At 47.0% G+C, this 17,121-nt stretch overlaps 3 protein-coding genes across 4 annotated transcripts; 1 reads left to right on the top strand and 2 right to left on the bottom strand.

The window, feature by feature from the left end:
- Positions 1-9,499: 9,499 nt before the first annotated feature.
- Positions 9,500-12,900, bottom strand: nkapd1 (NKAP domain containing 1). Of its 2 annotated transcripts, none has more exons than XM_076290366.1 (6): positions 12,780-12,900; positions 11,928-12,004; positions 11,470-11,564; positions 11,130-11,309; positions 10,705-10,758; positions 9,500-10,434 (listed from the first exon to the last, which is right to left on the bottom strand). In XM_076290366.1, exons 2-6 carry the CDS (start codon positions 11,994-11,996, stop codon positions 10,011-10,013), a joined length of 822 nt encoding a protein of 273 aa, XP_076146481.1. In that variant the 5' UTR covers positions 11,997-12,004; positions 12,780-12,900; the 3' UTR covers positions 9,500-10,010. The 2 variants fall into 2 exon arrangements, with proteins under 2 accessions (XP_076146481.1, XP_076146482.1); XM_076290367.1 differs by lacking the exon at positions 12,780-12,900 and adding an exon at positions 12,305-12,770.
- Positions 12,901-12,966: 66 nt separating this feature from the next.
- On the top strand, positions 12,967-13,834 carry LOC143131022 (large ribosomal subunit protein eL24-like). The gene has a single exon (XM_076290368.1). It carries the CDS (start codon positions 12,999-13,001, stop codon positions 13,473-13,475), a length of 477 nt encoding a protein of 158 aa, XP_076146483.1. The 5' UTR covers positions 12,967-12,998; the 3' UTR covers positions 13,476-13,834.
- A 747-nt stretch (positions 13,835-14,581) lies between these two features.
- cryaba (crystallin, alpha B, a) lies at positions 14,582-16,478 on the bottom strand. Its single transcript, XM_076290365.1, has 3 exons — positions 16,293-16,478; positions 15,457-15,579; positions 14,582-14,794 (listed from the first exon to the last, which is right to left on the bottom strand). The coding sequence occupies exons 1-3, from the start codon at positions 16,476-16,478 to the stop codon at positions 14,603-14,605; spliced, it is 501 nt and encodes a 166-aa protein (XP_076146480.1). The 3' UTR covers positions 14,582-14,602.
- Between the last annotated feature and the right edge of the window lie 643 nt (positions 16,479-17,121).

Genomic DNA, 17,121 nt, shown 5'->3' with positions numbered 1-17,121 from the left:
ATAAGGGATCTGTGCTCAAATTTAGGGTTGGCTTACAGATTTTAACTAGCAAGGATGAAATAATTTTATCACCAAACATTAAAAGAATCATACAAATTAAGCAATATACTATAATAATTTAAAACAATTCACCCAAAATTAAATAACCCAAAACAAAAGAGATTGGGAGGAGACTCAGAAGAGTCTAAAGAAGAGGTCTTAAATGAGACAGATTTCCTACATCTTGGTATGTAATAGGCGATTTATGGGTTGCACCTGTATATTTGACATCCTCCTGCTGGCACCTGCATGTGAGCATGTTCAGGCCTGGCCTGCGTCCCTCTCTGCATGGCGTCTACAGGGTTAGATGTTTTATTGCATTTCTATTAGGACCAGCGGCCGACAGCCTCCTGGATTTCTCATAACCTCCCTCAGTGAGTGTCCACTGTCCGTCTGTCTGGGCTGAGGTGTATTACTTTACACAGCATCAAACACATGTATCCGCGGGGAACTGCTGGCTCAGCTGAGGGAGGGGAGCTGGTCTGCTTTCATCCCCAGCCAAGAGTTGTGTTTTTTGGGGAGGATGAGTAGAGGCCCTTCCTTGCGCAGGGGAGCATGCTGGGAGGCACAGGGGGCCAGTCAGATGTTAATAATCAGGTAGCTGGGGGCCGATGCTACTGACGTCAAACAGTCCTCTCTCACACCAGGGTCTTAAGGAGCAGCACGGCTGCTAACACAAGCTTGTCGCTCACACACACATCTCTAACACCCTTCTCGCTCACCCTCACCCTCTCTCTCTCTCTCTCTCTCTCTCTCTCTCTCACACACACACACATCTCTAACACTCTCTTCTCACTCACACACACATTTCTAACTCACTCTTCATGCTCACACACACACACACACACACACACACACACACACACCTCTCCTCTATCGCTCCTCTCACACATATGGATGGTTCTGCCCATGAGCTTAACTCACACCTGCTCAGCTCCAGTCCATTTTCCAGGACTCATGCTGCTGTTGGTGGTGTGTGTGGTCTCTCACGTGTGCACCTGTGTGTTTGTGGCATTTATGGTGTGTGTGTCTGTTCAAAGCAGAAGTGTCTTGTATGTATGGGTACATGGTCTTCCATACTTGCATGTCGGCATATATTTTATGTGTGTGTGTGTGTGTGTGTGTGTGTGTGTGTGTACTTGTAATGTATGTGTAATGTGTGTGCAGTATGTGTGTGATGGTGTATGTCACACATTGTGTAATTCATTGTTTGTGCGTTCGTGTGTGTGTGTGTGAGCAGTATAATCGTCATGAGTGTGTGTAAGTGTGCAGAGACATATTATTGTGTGTGTGTGAGTCACCGTAAGCTGCTGTTTATGTTACAGCAGATTGCGCTCTTTCATGTTCTGCCCTATTGCGGTGATGTTTGCAGCACAGCTGCCCCATGGGGCTCTGAGGGTCGTTGCCGCTGGATACGGGGGCTTTTGAGAGCCGACTCACCGGCATAAACAAGCCGAGGAGACACTCCTAAGAGTCTCTCTCAAGGAGAGTGCAATCGGCATCACCACTCTCAAAAAACATTCCTCACATTCATCAGAAACATCAGAGCAATCAACATCATCACCACTCAACAATTATTACTACATCAGAAACCACATCCCGACAGTAATCAAATAATGTGTGTGTGTGTGTACACCTGTGTAGGTGTCTGTGTGTGTGTGTGTGTGTGTGTGTGGTGGGGTTGGGGTTAATGTTACTGTAGGTATATGTTTGATCTGTTTTTGTTTCAGTTCAAAATCTTTTGTAGGCCTATAGGAAATCCATTTTGGGTGATATGTGGTGGATCTCTGAGGCATGTTGTAGACATCTAGTTCCAGTTTTAGATAGAGATCCTCTCTAATTGAAGCAAAATCATCACAGTTTTCTGTGAATATCTCGAGAACCATAGGGTTTAGGAGGAACATTTTTTTTTGTATGTTGATCTCAAGGAGCCATGTCAACCCATTCCATAACCACTCATTTCATGTATAGCGCCACCTAGTTAAACACAAAAAAGTAAAAATGAGGTGTTGTAATTGAAGGTATCTGTGACCTAACATAGTCAAAACTGCACGAAATTGGAAGTGTAGGATCATTATGACACCCTCTGTATGCACGCCAAGTTTTGTGGAATTCCGTTCATGGGGGGCCACACAATAAATTAATTTATGTTACTATACACCAACTGGCCTGTAGGTGGCCGGAGACAGTTTTCTGTGAATATCTCGAGAACCGTAGGGCCTAGGAGGTCCACCTTTTTTATGTATGTTGGTCTTAAGGGGGCACGTCAACCCATCCCATTACCACTTATTTCATGTATAGCGCCACCTAGTTAAAAATTAAAAAGCAAGAAATTAGGTGTCTTCACCACAATATCTCTGGCTGACAAGGTCAAAACTGCACGAAATTAAAAGTGTAGGATCATTATGACACCCTCCGAATGCATGCCAAGGTTTGTGTACTTTCGTTCATGGGGGGCCTTACAATAAAATAATTTATGTGTACATTTAGTGACGTACACCAACAAGGATTCCCGGGACATTGAAAGACCAGGGTACACAAAACTTGGTGGGCATGTACCCCCACATGGATAGCATGGAACCGTCATTTTTTGTTTTGATCTGTAGCCCCCCCGCTGGACTGGACCCCCCGAAAGGAGGATAGGGCAGACACAGTTTTCTGTGAATATCTTGAGAACTGTAGGGCCTAGGATGACCATTTTTTTCCGTATGTTTGCCTCCAGGGGTCATGTTAACCCATTTCATGTGCACACATGTGCACAAACAGATACACACACACACACATTCACAGTAATCATACGTATGACACATACACAGTAGACACACGTACGCTTGCATGCACAGGCACATACGCAGGCACACACACAAGCACGCACACACACACACACACACACACACACACACTCACACACACACACACCCACACACATAACATAACACAAACAATCAAGAATTTCTCAGAATTATGAACAGGCAAGATGGAGGTGGGGTTGTATAAAATGAATTTAACATGTAAAATCTATGAACTAATCATGTTTTGGTACTTGTTGTCTAGCAGATACCAGTGAGAATTGAGTGTGGATAATGCAATTTAGTGAGACAGTTAGAATCATATAGGCCTTTCAGCGTGATTTCTTTTTGTGGAAAAAATGTGCTGGACTGGGCGGCGGTCATATTTTGTACCGCTCTGCAGTACATCTAGTTTTCAGTTAGAACAAACATATTGGTCAAGAGAAAATAAAAATTAAATCAATATTTGCCAGGGGCATTTTGTTCTTAACTGTAACTATATAATCTATCTATCTATCTATCTATCTATCTATCTGTGTCTATCTATCTATCTATGTCTATCTATCTATCTATCTATCTATCTATCCATCTATCTATCTATTTCTCTATCTATCTATCTATCTATCTATCTATCTATCTATCTAAGTATATATGTATGTATGTATCTATCTATCTATCTATCTATCTAAGTATATCTGTGTCTATTTATCTATCTTTCTATCTGGATGAGTATGCATGCACATAAAGAGGTCTCCTGCTCCAGTGTGTTGCAGTGCCGTGTGGCAACTCTGATCACCGCAGGAGCAGGGGGTGAGGGAGAGGAGGAGGCCACGAGCAGGCCGGCTGCTGCTATCGCTAATTACGGTAACCCAGCGTCCCTCGGCGCACTGTTTGCATTTTTGAATTTGTTTTTGCCATCACCATGGGGACATGAGAACATTTGTTTCCAAACGAGTTTGCTATATTTATGCCTCCCTTGTTTACATTTCAGGAAAGCACATGAACAGCTAATGTGGATTTGTGGTGGGACATTGTCCTCCTGGTGTAATTGAGAGTGAATTGCCTTTCAGAACGGCTTTTAATTTGTTGCAATGATAGCTGAAACCACCAGCTTCATTGTGTCCGCACCGAGCCTTAAACAGGGCTTAAAAAGACACAATTGGCAACATTTGTAATGTTCTCGTTCTTAATGTGTTTTATTGTGTTGTATGTGTGTTTTTAGAAATGTAATCAGAATCATTTTACAGGAAACACATGCAATGGTCTTTCTCAGTAGAGGAGGCCCTAGGCCTAGACCTTTCTTAGTAGAGGAGGCCCTAGGTCTGTGTGTGTGTGTGTGTGTGTGTGTGTGTGTGTGTGTGTGTGTGTGTGTGTGTGTGTGTGTGTGTGTGTGTGTGTGTGTGTGCTTGTCTGTGTGTGTGTGTGTGTGTTTATGATCAGATCAGATCAAATGCGAGGATGTGTGAACAGAGCCTGCACTGTTCTCCTGACACATGTTGGCCTGATGAGTCACAGCTCTAAATTTAACTGCTCTAAATTTCAGCTGTCTGCACGCAGCACACTGACACCAGGAGTCTACCGGAGACGGGGGCATCACACCGCCCCTGACGGACACTCAGAGACCCTGCACGCCAGCTGCCAAGAGCTCCTTACTGCACCAATAGCCAACCAGGTCTCACCGCCAACCAATACTCACTATTTATCAACCAATCAATACTCACCAGCAACAACCAGTAATCACCCAATCACACCTCGGCATGCTACCAATCACCAGCAATCACCTCCAACCAATACTCTCCAGCTGTCAACATCACCACCCATCACCACCAGTCATCTGATCAGAAAAGAACAGCAGAAGCTCTTAGCAACTCCCCCGAGGCCTTTATACAGTCATCCTTATTTGTATGTCTGATTTTGATGGAAATGAGGGAGTAAGAGAGAGATGGAGTGAAAGAATGAGGTAGGTGGCGTGAGAGAGAGAGATACAGGGAGAAAGAGAGAGGGAGGTGTGCAGGGACTTGCATGCGAGCAACAGCAACAGCTGAAGAGGCCGATTAGCTTGAGGCCTCCACTATCACCACCACCACCACCACCACCACACCTCTCTCACGCTATCTCTATCTCTTTCTTTTCAACTCTCTCTCACACTCCATCTCTCTCTCTCATTGCATCTCTCTCACTCCATCTTTCTCTCTCACACTCCATCTCTCGCTCTCTCACTCTCTCTCTTTTACTGCATCTCTCGCTCTCTCACTGTCTCTTTTACTGCATCTCTCGCTCTCTCACTCTCTCTCTTTTACTGCATCTCTCTCCATCTCTCTCTCACTGTATCTCTCTCTCTCACACACACACACCATCTCTCTCTCTCTCTCTCTCTCTCTCTTTCTCTCTCTCTCTGGCCTCCACTGCTGCTGCTGCTGCTGCCCTGAATCAATTAGTGGAGCCATTTAGCAGCTCAGGGGCTGATACGACACTCGTTGACGTCAGATCGCCTTCCCAGAAGGCCTGGCGGGAGGAGGTGTAAAAAAACGCTCTCTGAGGGGGGTAGAGGAGTTCTGCTCAAACACACTCCTCATATCAAATGTGTCATCTCAAATGTGCATGTGTGTGCCAGTGTGTGGTGTCTGTGTGTGTGTGTCTGGTGTGTACATACTGTGTGTGTGCGTGCGTGTGTCTGTGAGTGTATGTGTGTTTGCAAACAACACAGGTGGCAGGCATTGATCTGTAATTCTGATTTAAGCTTTTGTTTGCGAGATCACAGCATCCTTTGCTTTGATCCCATCATAAAGACTCCTCCATGTTTTATACAGCTCTCTCTCTCATTACGAGTCTGGGCAGTCCCGCACTGTTCCCTAAACAGCAACGCCTCATCAAACCGGCAGTCGGTAAAAATAAAGCCGCACAAATGGCTTTGAAAAACAAGCAGGGTCAACAAAAGCTTTGAAATGTTCCTCTACAGTGGTCACATATTCATATCAGTGAGCAGACCCTTTGAGCTGAGCTGACAGACCTTTATAAATAAATCATGGGCAGGAATAGAAGCGTTTCTCCTCCAGTGTGCATATCCTATATTCCTCCGGTCCAGCCAGCCTTTCCTATCGGCTCCTGCTGCGCGGCGTCATAATATCATCTCACTCAGAGACACATTCTGGCTGGAGCTTGTCTTTTTGTGTCTCTTTCTGTCAGTCTGTCTATCTGTCTCTCTCTCTGTCTGCCCCAGGGGCTGAGTGTGTGTGTGTGTGTGTGTGTGTGTGTGTGCAGCACCTCTGTCTGGGTGGCCCTAGCCAACACCCTCAGTGTATGGGTGCGATGCACCATTTCTGACTAGTGCATGTGTGTGTGTGATGCAGTGTTTCTAACCAATGTGTCTGCTACGGTGTTTCTAACCAGCGTGTGTGTGTGTGTGTGTGTGTGTGTGTGTGTGGTGCAGCACCTCTGCCCAGGTGCTGTGCGTTCTAAAGAGGCTGTGTGCAGGCACCTGGCAGATGAAAGCAGGTGGGTGGCGCTGCTCGGCCAGCTGGGTTGGATGGCTGGTGCACCTCAACGGCTCTTGATGGGCAGGATAATGGAGGTAAACAACGGTGGCGCGACACACGCTGACGTCAAGCGGTGTGTCATGCCTCACTAGAGACGTGAGTGCTCTGCTCCTCTCCTCCATCTCCAAACACATGCACATGCACACACACACGCACACGCACACGCACACACACACTCACACACACACTAGGAGTCTGATCGTCACACAGACTAACTTTACTAAGAGAATGAATCAGAGAGAGTGAGTCACCGAGACAGAGAGAGAGAAAGAGAGAGAGATAGAGAGAGAGGGAGGGAGGGAGGGAGAGCAGGAGAGAGAGAGAGAGGAAGGGGAGGTGGGAGGAAAAGATAGAAATGGATGATGTGAAGGAGAGCGAAGCAGGTTGAGAATAGAAATGAGAAGAAGAGAGACAGGAAGAGAATAGGGCACCGAGCGCCCAGTCAACAGGCATCCTGGAAAACAGCTGACTTGGACAGCACTAGATGGATCTATTCTTGCTGACATTATCAGCTGATACACTAACACACACACACACACACACACACACACACACACACAGATGCATATGCATAAACACACACAAGCACACAAACACACAGAGATACACACACACACACATTCACACACATGTGCACCAGAGCACACACACACACACACACACACACACACACACAAACGGACACGGACACACACACACAGCAAGCCCAACCCAAACACACATACAGGCACCAATGAAACTAAGCACAAATCTGAAAAGCCTTTCTGTGACGTCAGTGATGTCTGGTGGTTCTTCGCCGAGGTGCCCTAAGGAGTGCCTGGTGATGGCAGCAGTAGTCATGGCCTGAGTGAGGTCACAACATCGACTCTCTGCAGAGGGACTTTGCCATCTCGACCCTGAACATTCCTCCTCCAGCCTAATGAGCACACATCTCATCTCATATGAATAATATACAAGCGTTGTGTGTGTGCAATAATTAGCTTCCACTATAATCAATGGAAGTAGTAATGCTCTGATGAGCACACATCTCATCTCACATGTAGCACATGTAAACATGAGTTCACTGACTGAGGTCGCCTCTCTGTCCACTGTCCCTTGGGCTGTTTCACACACTCAGTACTTCATTACTTATCATAGATTAGAGCCATGAGCGCACAGGTAAGGTTTGAGTTGCAGGAAGTGAGGTTTGTGTTGCAGGAAGTGAGGTTTGTGTTGGACTGATGACCTCGCTCTTATGCTGTGTGACACCAACATCCTGCTCGCGCGTCCAGGGTCGCTGAAAGACTGAGTGGCCAATGAATGGACCGAGTGACACGTCTATCTGTCTGTCTGCTGCTGTTCCACTGGACGGACGGCACAGGAGGATCATGGGATTGGCCTGTTGAGGCTCACGATGAATGCTGCGAACCAGCTGCGAGAGACTGATGGACTGAGAAAGAACAAAAATGGGGTAGAAAAAGTGACAGAGAGAGAGAGAGAGAGAGAGAGAGAGAGAGAGAGAGAGAGAGAGAGAGAGAGAGAGAGAGAGAGAGAGAGAGAGAGAGAGAGCAAGAGAGAGAAGATATAGGCCAGAAACCACTTCTGCCAAAGGTGTGTGTGTGTGTTTTGGGGGTGGGGAGGGTCCTGTTCCAGGTGAATCATCCGTAGGGTAACAGTGCCTTCCCCAGTGTTGTGCTGGGTTGCTACGGTGACATTCAGAGGCAGCCCCCCCTGCTGGGCCCAAAGCATTCTTTCTGTGTGTGTGAGTGTGTGTTCATGCGCGGCTGCCTTCCAGACAAAAGGGTGTGTGTGAGTACAGGCTGTCCCAGCCGTGCCGGGGCCCTGATGCACTGATGCTTCTGTGTGTGTGTACGAGAAGAAGACAGTACAACACATTCACCTTCACTCAGCTGGACCGGCTGAGGAGAGGACACTGTGGCCATGATATGTGTGTGTGTGTGTGTGAGGAGAGGACACTCTAGACATATTTAATCTCATTTCAGCCAGGGCCTCTGCAGCATGGGACTGTTTAATCATTCACAGGCTCAGCGGCTTGGACTCTGTGTGTGTGTGTCTGTGTGCGCCAAGCACTTCATTAACACACACACTGACACAAAATGTTCTGTTCATCACAAGCATCCTCTGTTTACTGCTGAAGCAGATCAGTGTGAAAACCTGTCAACACAAAGAGTGACACGTAACACACACATACACAGCATCCCCTCACCAGGGTGGCCACGAGTGGTCACACACCAACTCTGTTATGTCATAGCGCAGGGCCTTGCCTAACTCTGGGGCTGTGGTCACCGTAACGGACATGAGGGCTCAGTGCTAGATGACGTCATGCCTACCATGATGCACCCTGGGAAGTTTTTACATTGTAAATGCGCCGTCTACCGTCAGGCCTCCACAACAACAAGCCTCTCCCTCTATACCATCTGCAGTGTCAGTGCGTGTTGTGTGTGTGTGTGTGTGTACGCCTGTCACAGATCAGTCATATTCACCCAGGACGGACAGCAGATTCCCTGCTGGAGTAAAAAAATAAACCATCCTTGACCTTGAGGAGAGAGACCAGAGCATGAGTGATTTTAGACACAGAAAGGCTGATCATCAACCTGCACCCCACTGGAAGTGGATGTGAACTCCAGAGGGTTTCCAGCCTCAGATGTCAAATCTCCAGCCTCAAAGTAGGCTCATCTCCCAGTACACTCTGGAGGAGAGCACAAATTAAGCTCCTCTTGACTACTGTGTGTGCGATTTGAGCTCAGTTCTGCACAGAACACCACTGCCACCTTCTGGACATTCTCCTGAATTACATGTGTTAGGACAGAGGGGAGGATCGCTGGAAGTTTGAATGTTTTGCTGCAAAGAAAATCAAACAAGGGTGCGAGAAATGTACATTTGTCACCTAAAAAGGTTTTTGCATCTCTGTTGGTTACTTCAGGAGACCTAAGTTAGTCCAAACTGCACTTCTAAAGCCATTGTTCCAGATGTGCGTGTGTGTGTGTGTGCATGTGGTGAATCTCTCAACAGTTATCTGCAGTTTTCTGAACTCAGAAAACTCACTTCATAATCCTGATGGCGATGAAGCCATTTTATCAAGGTATTGATAGGAATTCCTTTAGGGTTAGAAAAAGATAACACTCAGAGACACCACACTTTAAAATGCTTTAAAAATAGCTGTAAAAATATGCTGTGATTTATTTGACTTTCATTTGTAGGTGGCCACACCAGGCTGATACATTATTTTGATGCCCATTTTTGCTTGAAACCATGGGGAGGCTGAATGTCCCATTTTCACTATAGACTGTCTGGATGTCCCATGCAAATCCTCCCCACTCTGGACTGCTGAGGTAGATTCCTTTGGGTGTCTTGTTCATGATTTATCACAAGCACAAAAATAACTTACAAAAAACAAAAAATCTTTAAAAATACAACTGCTTTGATCAGGTCCACATGTGTCAGAACAGGGAGTGATGAGAGGGAGAGGGAGAGACACATTGTGTGTGTGTGTGTGTGTGTGTGTGTGTGTGTGTGTGTGTCTGAGGATGAAACAAGCCTTGTTGTCACAGCTGCTGAAGTCATCAGGTGTTACCACACATTAAACTATGCCACTGAGCTAGGACACAGGCGTGTGGGCGTGTGTGTGTGAGAAAGAGAAACAGACTCAGTCGTCGGAGCTCTCGTCTGACTTCTCCCCGTCCGCAGACTTCCAGTTCTTTCTCTTCTTCCTGGGCCGCTCCTGGTGGGAGTCCGAGTTGTGTCTGTGCCTCTTTCTGCGGCTGCCTGCACGTTTCTCCCTCGCTCCCTCTCCCTCGCTTTCTCTCTCCTCCGAGCTGCTCTCATCCTCTCTCTTCTCTTTCCGACGCACCTTCCTCTTCTCCTCTCTCCTCCTCTTCCTGCGTGCTTCGCCGTCCGAGTCTCCGGAGTCCGAGTCCGACGTTTCCGCTCTCCGTTTCCTCTTCTCCTTCTTCTTCTTCTTCTTCTTCTTGGAGGACTTGCTGGAGTGCTTTCTGTGGTCAGCCTCGCGGCTGCTCTTGCACTTCTTCTTCTTGTGTCGGACGTTGTCGTCTCCGCTGCTCTCACCCCTACTGCAGAACACGAAACGTGGGGGAAGATCCAGACAGGAGGGGAGAACAGGAGGGAGGGAGAGAGAGGATTGAGGAAAATGGACAGATAGAGACAGAGCAGAAGGGAGAGAAAGAGGAATGGGAGGATGAAGAGATAGACACAGAGTAGGAGGGAGAGAAAGATGAATGGGGGGGATAGACAAACGAGTGCAAACATTTCGAACAAATCAGCAAAGATCATTCCCTCAATGCAATGATTAAATGACACCATCATGTGAGTGTTTGACCTACCCATCTGATTTAAACTCCTCAGGGTAGAGTTCCTTAAAACCACTGTGGCCCCACCTGCATCAAAACAAATATTTAGTTTAGGCAGAAAACACACACCTCACATACATCATCTCTACACGCCTCACACAACTGGTTAGGCTATGTAGGCCAATGACGGATCTAGATGTCACAATACCAAACTTGGTATTCCAAGTTATTAATGCCAAGTTATTTAAATTCCTTCTAAAGGAAAGGACAGGCTGTGTTGCACTTAGAAGACACAGATTGATCGAAAATGCTAGTTCAGTGGTAATTTTGCAGTATCAAAATACTGTGCAACACTAGATGGGAGTTCTTCATCATCAGCATTTGTGGAGCTCCAGAATAAAAACTAGCCTGAACAAATAAGCGCACACACACACACAGACACACACACACACACGCACCTGTCTGGATCATTGGCCTCAAACTCATAGAGCTTTCGTGTCCAGTAGCGCGCCTCCCGCTCGTCTCTGTCGGAGAGTTGTTTTCCCCTCTCGTGTCTCTCTGACAGGCGATCTCGGACTCCTCCTCTGTCACGCGACGGCGACGAGTCGTCCTCATAGCGGTCGCAGTGCATGTAGCCTCTAAAACACAGTCACAACCAACAGCTCTTCATTGCTCAATCCTCCTTTTGCACCTATCTGAAGGCGAGCTGTAGCAGCGCTATTTGTTGTGCACCTGCCCGCAGGAACAGCTCTGATTCCTGTGCACCTTGTAAGTGAGTGATGTGTAGGTGTGACTCACCTGGCAGCAGAGGCTGGTTTGCGGCTGGAGGTATCGGTCTGCGGCACGTGCTTCTCCCGGCCTCTCAACTTCCACATCTCCGACTCCTCCTGAATCTATTACATTTACATTTATTAATTTATCCACAGCGACTTACAGACATGAGGAATAACATTCAAACCAGAACGCAGAGGAGACCTTAGGTTGCTATTAGTACTACATCAATCAATACTATTACTATAGGGTGAGAGTGCAGAAGTTTTAAGAACTAGTCAAACTGTAGTCGAAGGAGAAAGTGGTAGAAGAGGAAAGAGGTAGAGGAGGGATTAAAGGGAAGTGCATGTTAGGAGGTGTGTTAGGAGAGGAGGAAAGCTGTCAGAAGGGGGAGGTCACTGGTGGCGAGAAGGGGCATTGGAACTTTGAGGTGGCCATAAGTTATAACAACAGCATCCAGTTACAGATTTCATTAATGTGCAAACCTTGTTGTGTATGTCTGTGTGGCGGATGACGTTTCTGAGCAGCTTTTTGCCAAGGGACACCCCTGCCATGATGGTACCTAAAAATAAGGACATGGAAGTCACTTGAGTATTTTCACAGCATAGCCTATAACAATCCGAATTGTGTATTGTCTTAGGACATGGCATCTTTCTTTTGACAGTTTTCCTTACAAAAGGCATTACTTTCAAAGATAATTGAATATAAAATGCATGACTGTTTTCGTGATCAACTGTTTTTCTTTAGTTTGATACACTCACATGTCAAGACTTGAGTTTGAAACACGCAAAGGGCAATCATTTTGAATTATGTAAATTGAGTGATTCCTTTAATAAAGTATGAAGTTTTTAATAGAACGTACAACTGGGTGTTTGGTGTGTCTTACTGCTTCCCAGGCCTGCCTCTGCATCTTTACTTCTCCAGGAACATAGATCGAGCTTATATTAGACTATACTCACTTTCAAATAGGCTAGCATAGCAAACAATATGTGACACGGAGAGGCCCAATCAAAAAAGGTAACAGTTAAGTTACTACGTGGCTGCACTATCAGTATCACTCACATGCTAATGTCATCAAAATGTTCCAAGCTAGAGCAAAGTGATACTTTTGCCTTTGTAACAATATGTTTATATGTATTACTAGTTAGCTAGCTACCAGTGTCTTAAGATACTCAAGATAAGCAAAAATAACGTTGCTATGCTATGTAATGAGAGGGGCTAGCTGCAGTGATTCTTTTGGACCCAAATAGTTAGCTAGGCTAGCTAAGCGACGTAGACTTGGCTATATTACACACAACTCAGGAATAAAATGAAAACTCGCTGCTTGCGATACTTACGCTAAATTTTCAAATAAACTGTGACAAAAACGCGTTTCGTGGAGTTGCTGAACATGAATGAGTTGAAGCAGAGCCCGTCTACATTCTCTGGTTGAAGCAGAAGCAAGCTAGCGGATGATCCCTCTAAGCCAATCACTTCCGCTTTCCTCTATCACAGCGGAAACACGTGGTACTGTTTTAGACTTGTACTTCCTCTTTCCTGAATGATTAGCCGCCACGATGAAAGTCGAACTCTGTAGCTTCAGTGGTTACAAGATTTATCCCGGCCATGGCCGACGATATGCCAGGATTGACGGAAAGGTCTTCCAGTTCCTGAACGCCAAGTGCGAATCAGCTTTCCTGGCCAAGAGGAACCCCAGGCAGATCAATTGGACCGTTTTGTACAGGCGGAAGCACAAGAAGGGCCAATCCGAAGATGTGGCTAAGAAGCGCAGTCGCCGGGCTGTCAAGTTCCAGAGGGCCATCACCGGTGCTTCCTTGGCCGAGATCATGGCGAAGAGAAATCAGAAGCCCGAGGTCCGGAAGGCCCAGAGAGAACAGGCGATAAGGGCTGCTAAGGAGGCAAAGAAAGCCAAGCAGGCTACGAAGAAGCCGTCAGCTGCATCAGGTGCAAAGGCTCCCGCGAAGGCAGCTCCCAAACAGAAGATTGCCAAGCCAATGAAAGTCAATGCACCCCGTGTTGGAGGAAAGCGCTAAGGTGTTGACTGATCTGGTTATTCATATTATTCAGAGTAAAATAAAATAATAAAATAGGAGGACATTTACTGACCCGGACTCTCAAACTTGTTTTGGTTTATTGCTAACCTCAGCTGCGTAACCCTGTCTATTGTAGTCCACATAAGCCTACTGTATTTTGTGGTCTGATGTATGTTATTGACAAATTTCAAGAGTAGGCTACCTTAATTTAATTTAAAACTAAGAGGCTATTAAACACTATATCAGTGTTTTCATCAAGTTGTTATGACTTATGAATGTAGAATAATTATCATGCAGAATAATTCTTCTCTAAGGTTACATTTTGGAACCATACCAGCATTAAACCAGACTTCTCCAAAGCTTGATTTATTTGACTTTATTCACAAACCATCAATCAGTTTCAAGCAAAGTCCAAGCAGCTACAAAAAGAGTGCACAGTTAGATCCACACAGACTTGGCAGATTAAGGCCAGTTAACCATACAACAGGAGCCCACAGGTGAAACCCCATGCATGCACCTCTCTACTCTCTCTCCTTAGTACTCTCTCACATCAGATCATGACAGTTTGACACATCTTCCACTGTGGTTCCCTTCATTTACCTTTGGAGTCACTTCACACATCACAGTGACCCACATCACACAGATGCCCTTGTGGCGGTGGCAGCACCAGGCTCTAGGGTCTTGCCCGTCCTCCCCCCTCCCCACATTCTTCACTCCTAACCCCCGTCCACCCCGAAGGCGAACCTCCTTTCTATCTCTCTCTCTCTCTCTCTCTCTCTCTCTCTCTCTCTCTCTCTCTCTCTCTCTCTCTCTCTGTACCCATGCTGTGCATTTTGCTTCTGTGATTCACTGCTGATGCCACCTTAGCACGCAGCATGGTTTGTTCTTAGTGACTCAGGTGCACACAGGATGGCACTGTTGGACAGAAATATAGAAAAAGTAGACAGTTGTAGACTTATAGTTATAGACGCTTATTGATCTTGTTTGAGATGTGACTGTTACTGACGTAAAGGCTTTATGGTTAAGGCATGACTCTAGGCTGTATCCACTGAACGCTGAGCAACGTGTAGTGGGAAGTAAGAGTGAAGACGTTGCTGTGACGGACACGCAGCTCTTGGAGGGGGAGACTACTTCTGCGCTGGGGGCTTCTCGTCACAGGTGATGGGGATGTTCCGCTCTGGAACGTCCGTCAGGTTCCGGGGGGCAGAGATGCTGAGAACCCCATCGGAGGACAGACAGGAAGTGAACGCTCCGGGGTCAACGCCTGCTGGAATCTTGTACTTGCGGAAGAACTCTCTGGAAACATACCCATGCTCATCCTGCTGACAGAAAGGGCCAATCTGTGAGTGTAACAGCTCATGCAGGCCAGCAGACACTCAATCTCACTCAAATGATATCCACAATAATTATATTCTCAGTGAAAATGCAACACTTGCATCGCATTGCAGATATTGTTAATGAAAATATATCTAATGGTAATTTTGATCATGATGGAAACGTTTTCTGCATTTAAAGGAGAAACAGTAGTCATCTGCAAAAGGTATACTGATTAATGCAAAATCAGAAGTTTTTTTTTATTTTCACTAAAGCAGAGAACAGAAGAGAGGGAGCAAGATAGAAAGATAGCGATGAAAACGAAAGATAGGCCTAGATACAATAGAGAGAAAGAAAAATCAAGCAAGGTGGATGAGCTAAAGGAAGCAAGAGGAAAAATGCGGGAGTAGGAGACTGCATGGCAGTGAAGAACATATCAGACAAGTGTTTCTCTTGTGTATAGGACATCAGAAGCAGCCCTTAGACTTGAATGTGTACATGTGTTAACGTGTGTGTGTATGTGTGTGTGTGTGTGTGTGTGTATGTGTGTGTGTGTGTGTGTGTGTATGTATGTGTGTGTGTGTGTGTGTGTGTGTGTGCGCGAGTCGATGGTGTGTGTACCCGTGTGTACCTCGGAGGACGAGAAGCCCAGACCTCGTGGGCGTACCTGTCGTTCCTCATGCCTGCCGTGCACCTCCACGTAGTCGTCATTCACCTTGACTGTCAGCTCCTCGGGGGAGAAGTGCTTCACGTCCAGGTTGATCATGAAGCGATCTTTATCTGAACGCATCTGTGTGTGTGGACACAAAACAGCCAGCCATCACTCAGCCAGCAGGGCAGGACAGGTAAGTCCCCAGGCCACAGCAGTTAGGCTGGACATCATTTACAAACGTCTGGTGATCACACACTCTTCCCAGCATGTGTTCAGAGCTTTAAATGTTACTTGATGGAACTTGATGGATACAACTTGATGGAAGTTTTCAGTGTACATTTGAAAGCTTGAAAATATGAATTTAACATGATACCAGAACTTTTCATTTAATTGAATGACACAAGCCATTTGTGATGGGCTGCTAGTTTAATAAAGTTAAGTAGAAGTAATGTGAGTAAGTAAATATATGAGTTATAATATTTCTAGCGATGCTTGAGGTGCTGTGCAAGGGTGAAGTATATAGTATAAGTATATATACTTTTTTGATCCCGTGAGGGAAATTTGGTCTCTGCATTTAACCCAATCGGTGAATTAGTGAAACACAGACAGCACACAGTGAACACACAGTGAGGTGAAGCACACACTAATCCCGGCGCAGTGAGCTGCCTGCTACGACGGCGGCGCTCGGGGAGCAGTGAGGGGTTAGGTGCCTTGCTCAAGGGCACTTCAGCCGCGGCCCACTGGTTGGGGCTCGAACCGGCAACCCTCCGGTTACAAGTCCAGAGTGCCAACCAGTGGGCCACAGCTGCCCCAAGAGGGGGGGGGGGGGTGTAGGGGTTGTTAGCGCCTACCTCGGAGAAGCCGCTGTCCATCCAGTTGCGCATGTAGAAGGGGCGGTTGAAGAACATGGAGAAGAAGGGGGAGAACATATCTCCGTCGGGAATGTGCTCTCCGAAGAACTGGTCGTAGACCCGGCTGGGGAAGTAGCTGGGGAAGTAGGGGCGTCTGAACCAGGGGTGCTGGATGGTCACGTCCATGCTGGCTGCTGTCCGGTGCTCTGTGGTTCTGTGCGGTGTGAAGCAGGTGGTCCTGGTGCAGAGAGGCTGTGTGGCCCTGGACTCGTCCCTCTCGTATTTATCCTCCTCTGGGGCGGCCCGGGAAGCCTCGCCCTCCCGTTGATCACTCTCCAATAATGATGTCAAGTGTTTGGTCTCTTCCTGCCCTGCCAGGCTGCACTCCCCCCTCATGTGGCCCAAGCCTGGGCCAGAGGGGTGCAGATATCAGCTCATCTGGCTGCCCTGCCCCTGCCTCGCTACGGGGCATCAGAGGGGATACCCCCCTGCCCAATCACACCCATGGATTATGGCTGGGGATTTGAATTGTGCTGATGTCCTCCCTGTTCATCGTGCTGGAAACATTCTTGTCTCGCTGGAAGCGTTCGGAGCAGTGCGCCCTCTGACTTGGCATGCGCCCCGCCGCAGTACCATGCCAAGGGATTCTCAAACCGGGCAGCGCCGACGGATGTGACCCACTCCTCCTCGCCGGGCCGAGGCCGCTGACCAGCCTCAAGCAGAAGGAGGCCATCATGGCTGATAGGAACGAGCTGAGGTGATTGGATGATAGCGGTCAGCAGGATGAGTCATGGGGAGGGATATCTGTGCTGACTTTAAGCTGGTAAAA

This window comes from Alosa pseudoharengus, unplaced genomic scaffold, assembly GCF_046254945.1.
Source record: "Alosa pseudoharengus isolate Yale_2024_CS ecotype anadromous, Long Island Sound unplaced genomic scaffold, YU_APseudo_1.1 YU_APseudo_1.1_scf_18, whole genome shotgun sequence".
NCBI lineage: Eukaryota > Metazoa > Chordata > Actinopteri > Clupeiformes > Clupeidae > Alosa > Alosa pseudoharengus.
Note: the sequence above shows the minus strand (reverse complement) of the source record. Positions and strands in the feature narration are given on the sequence as shown.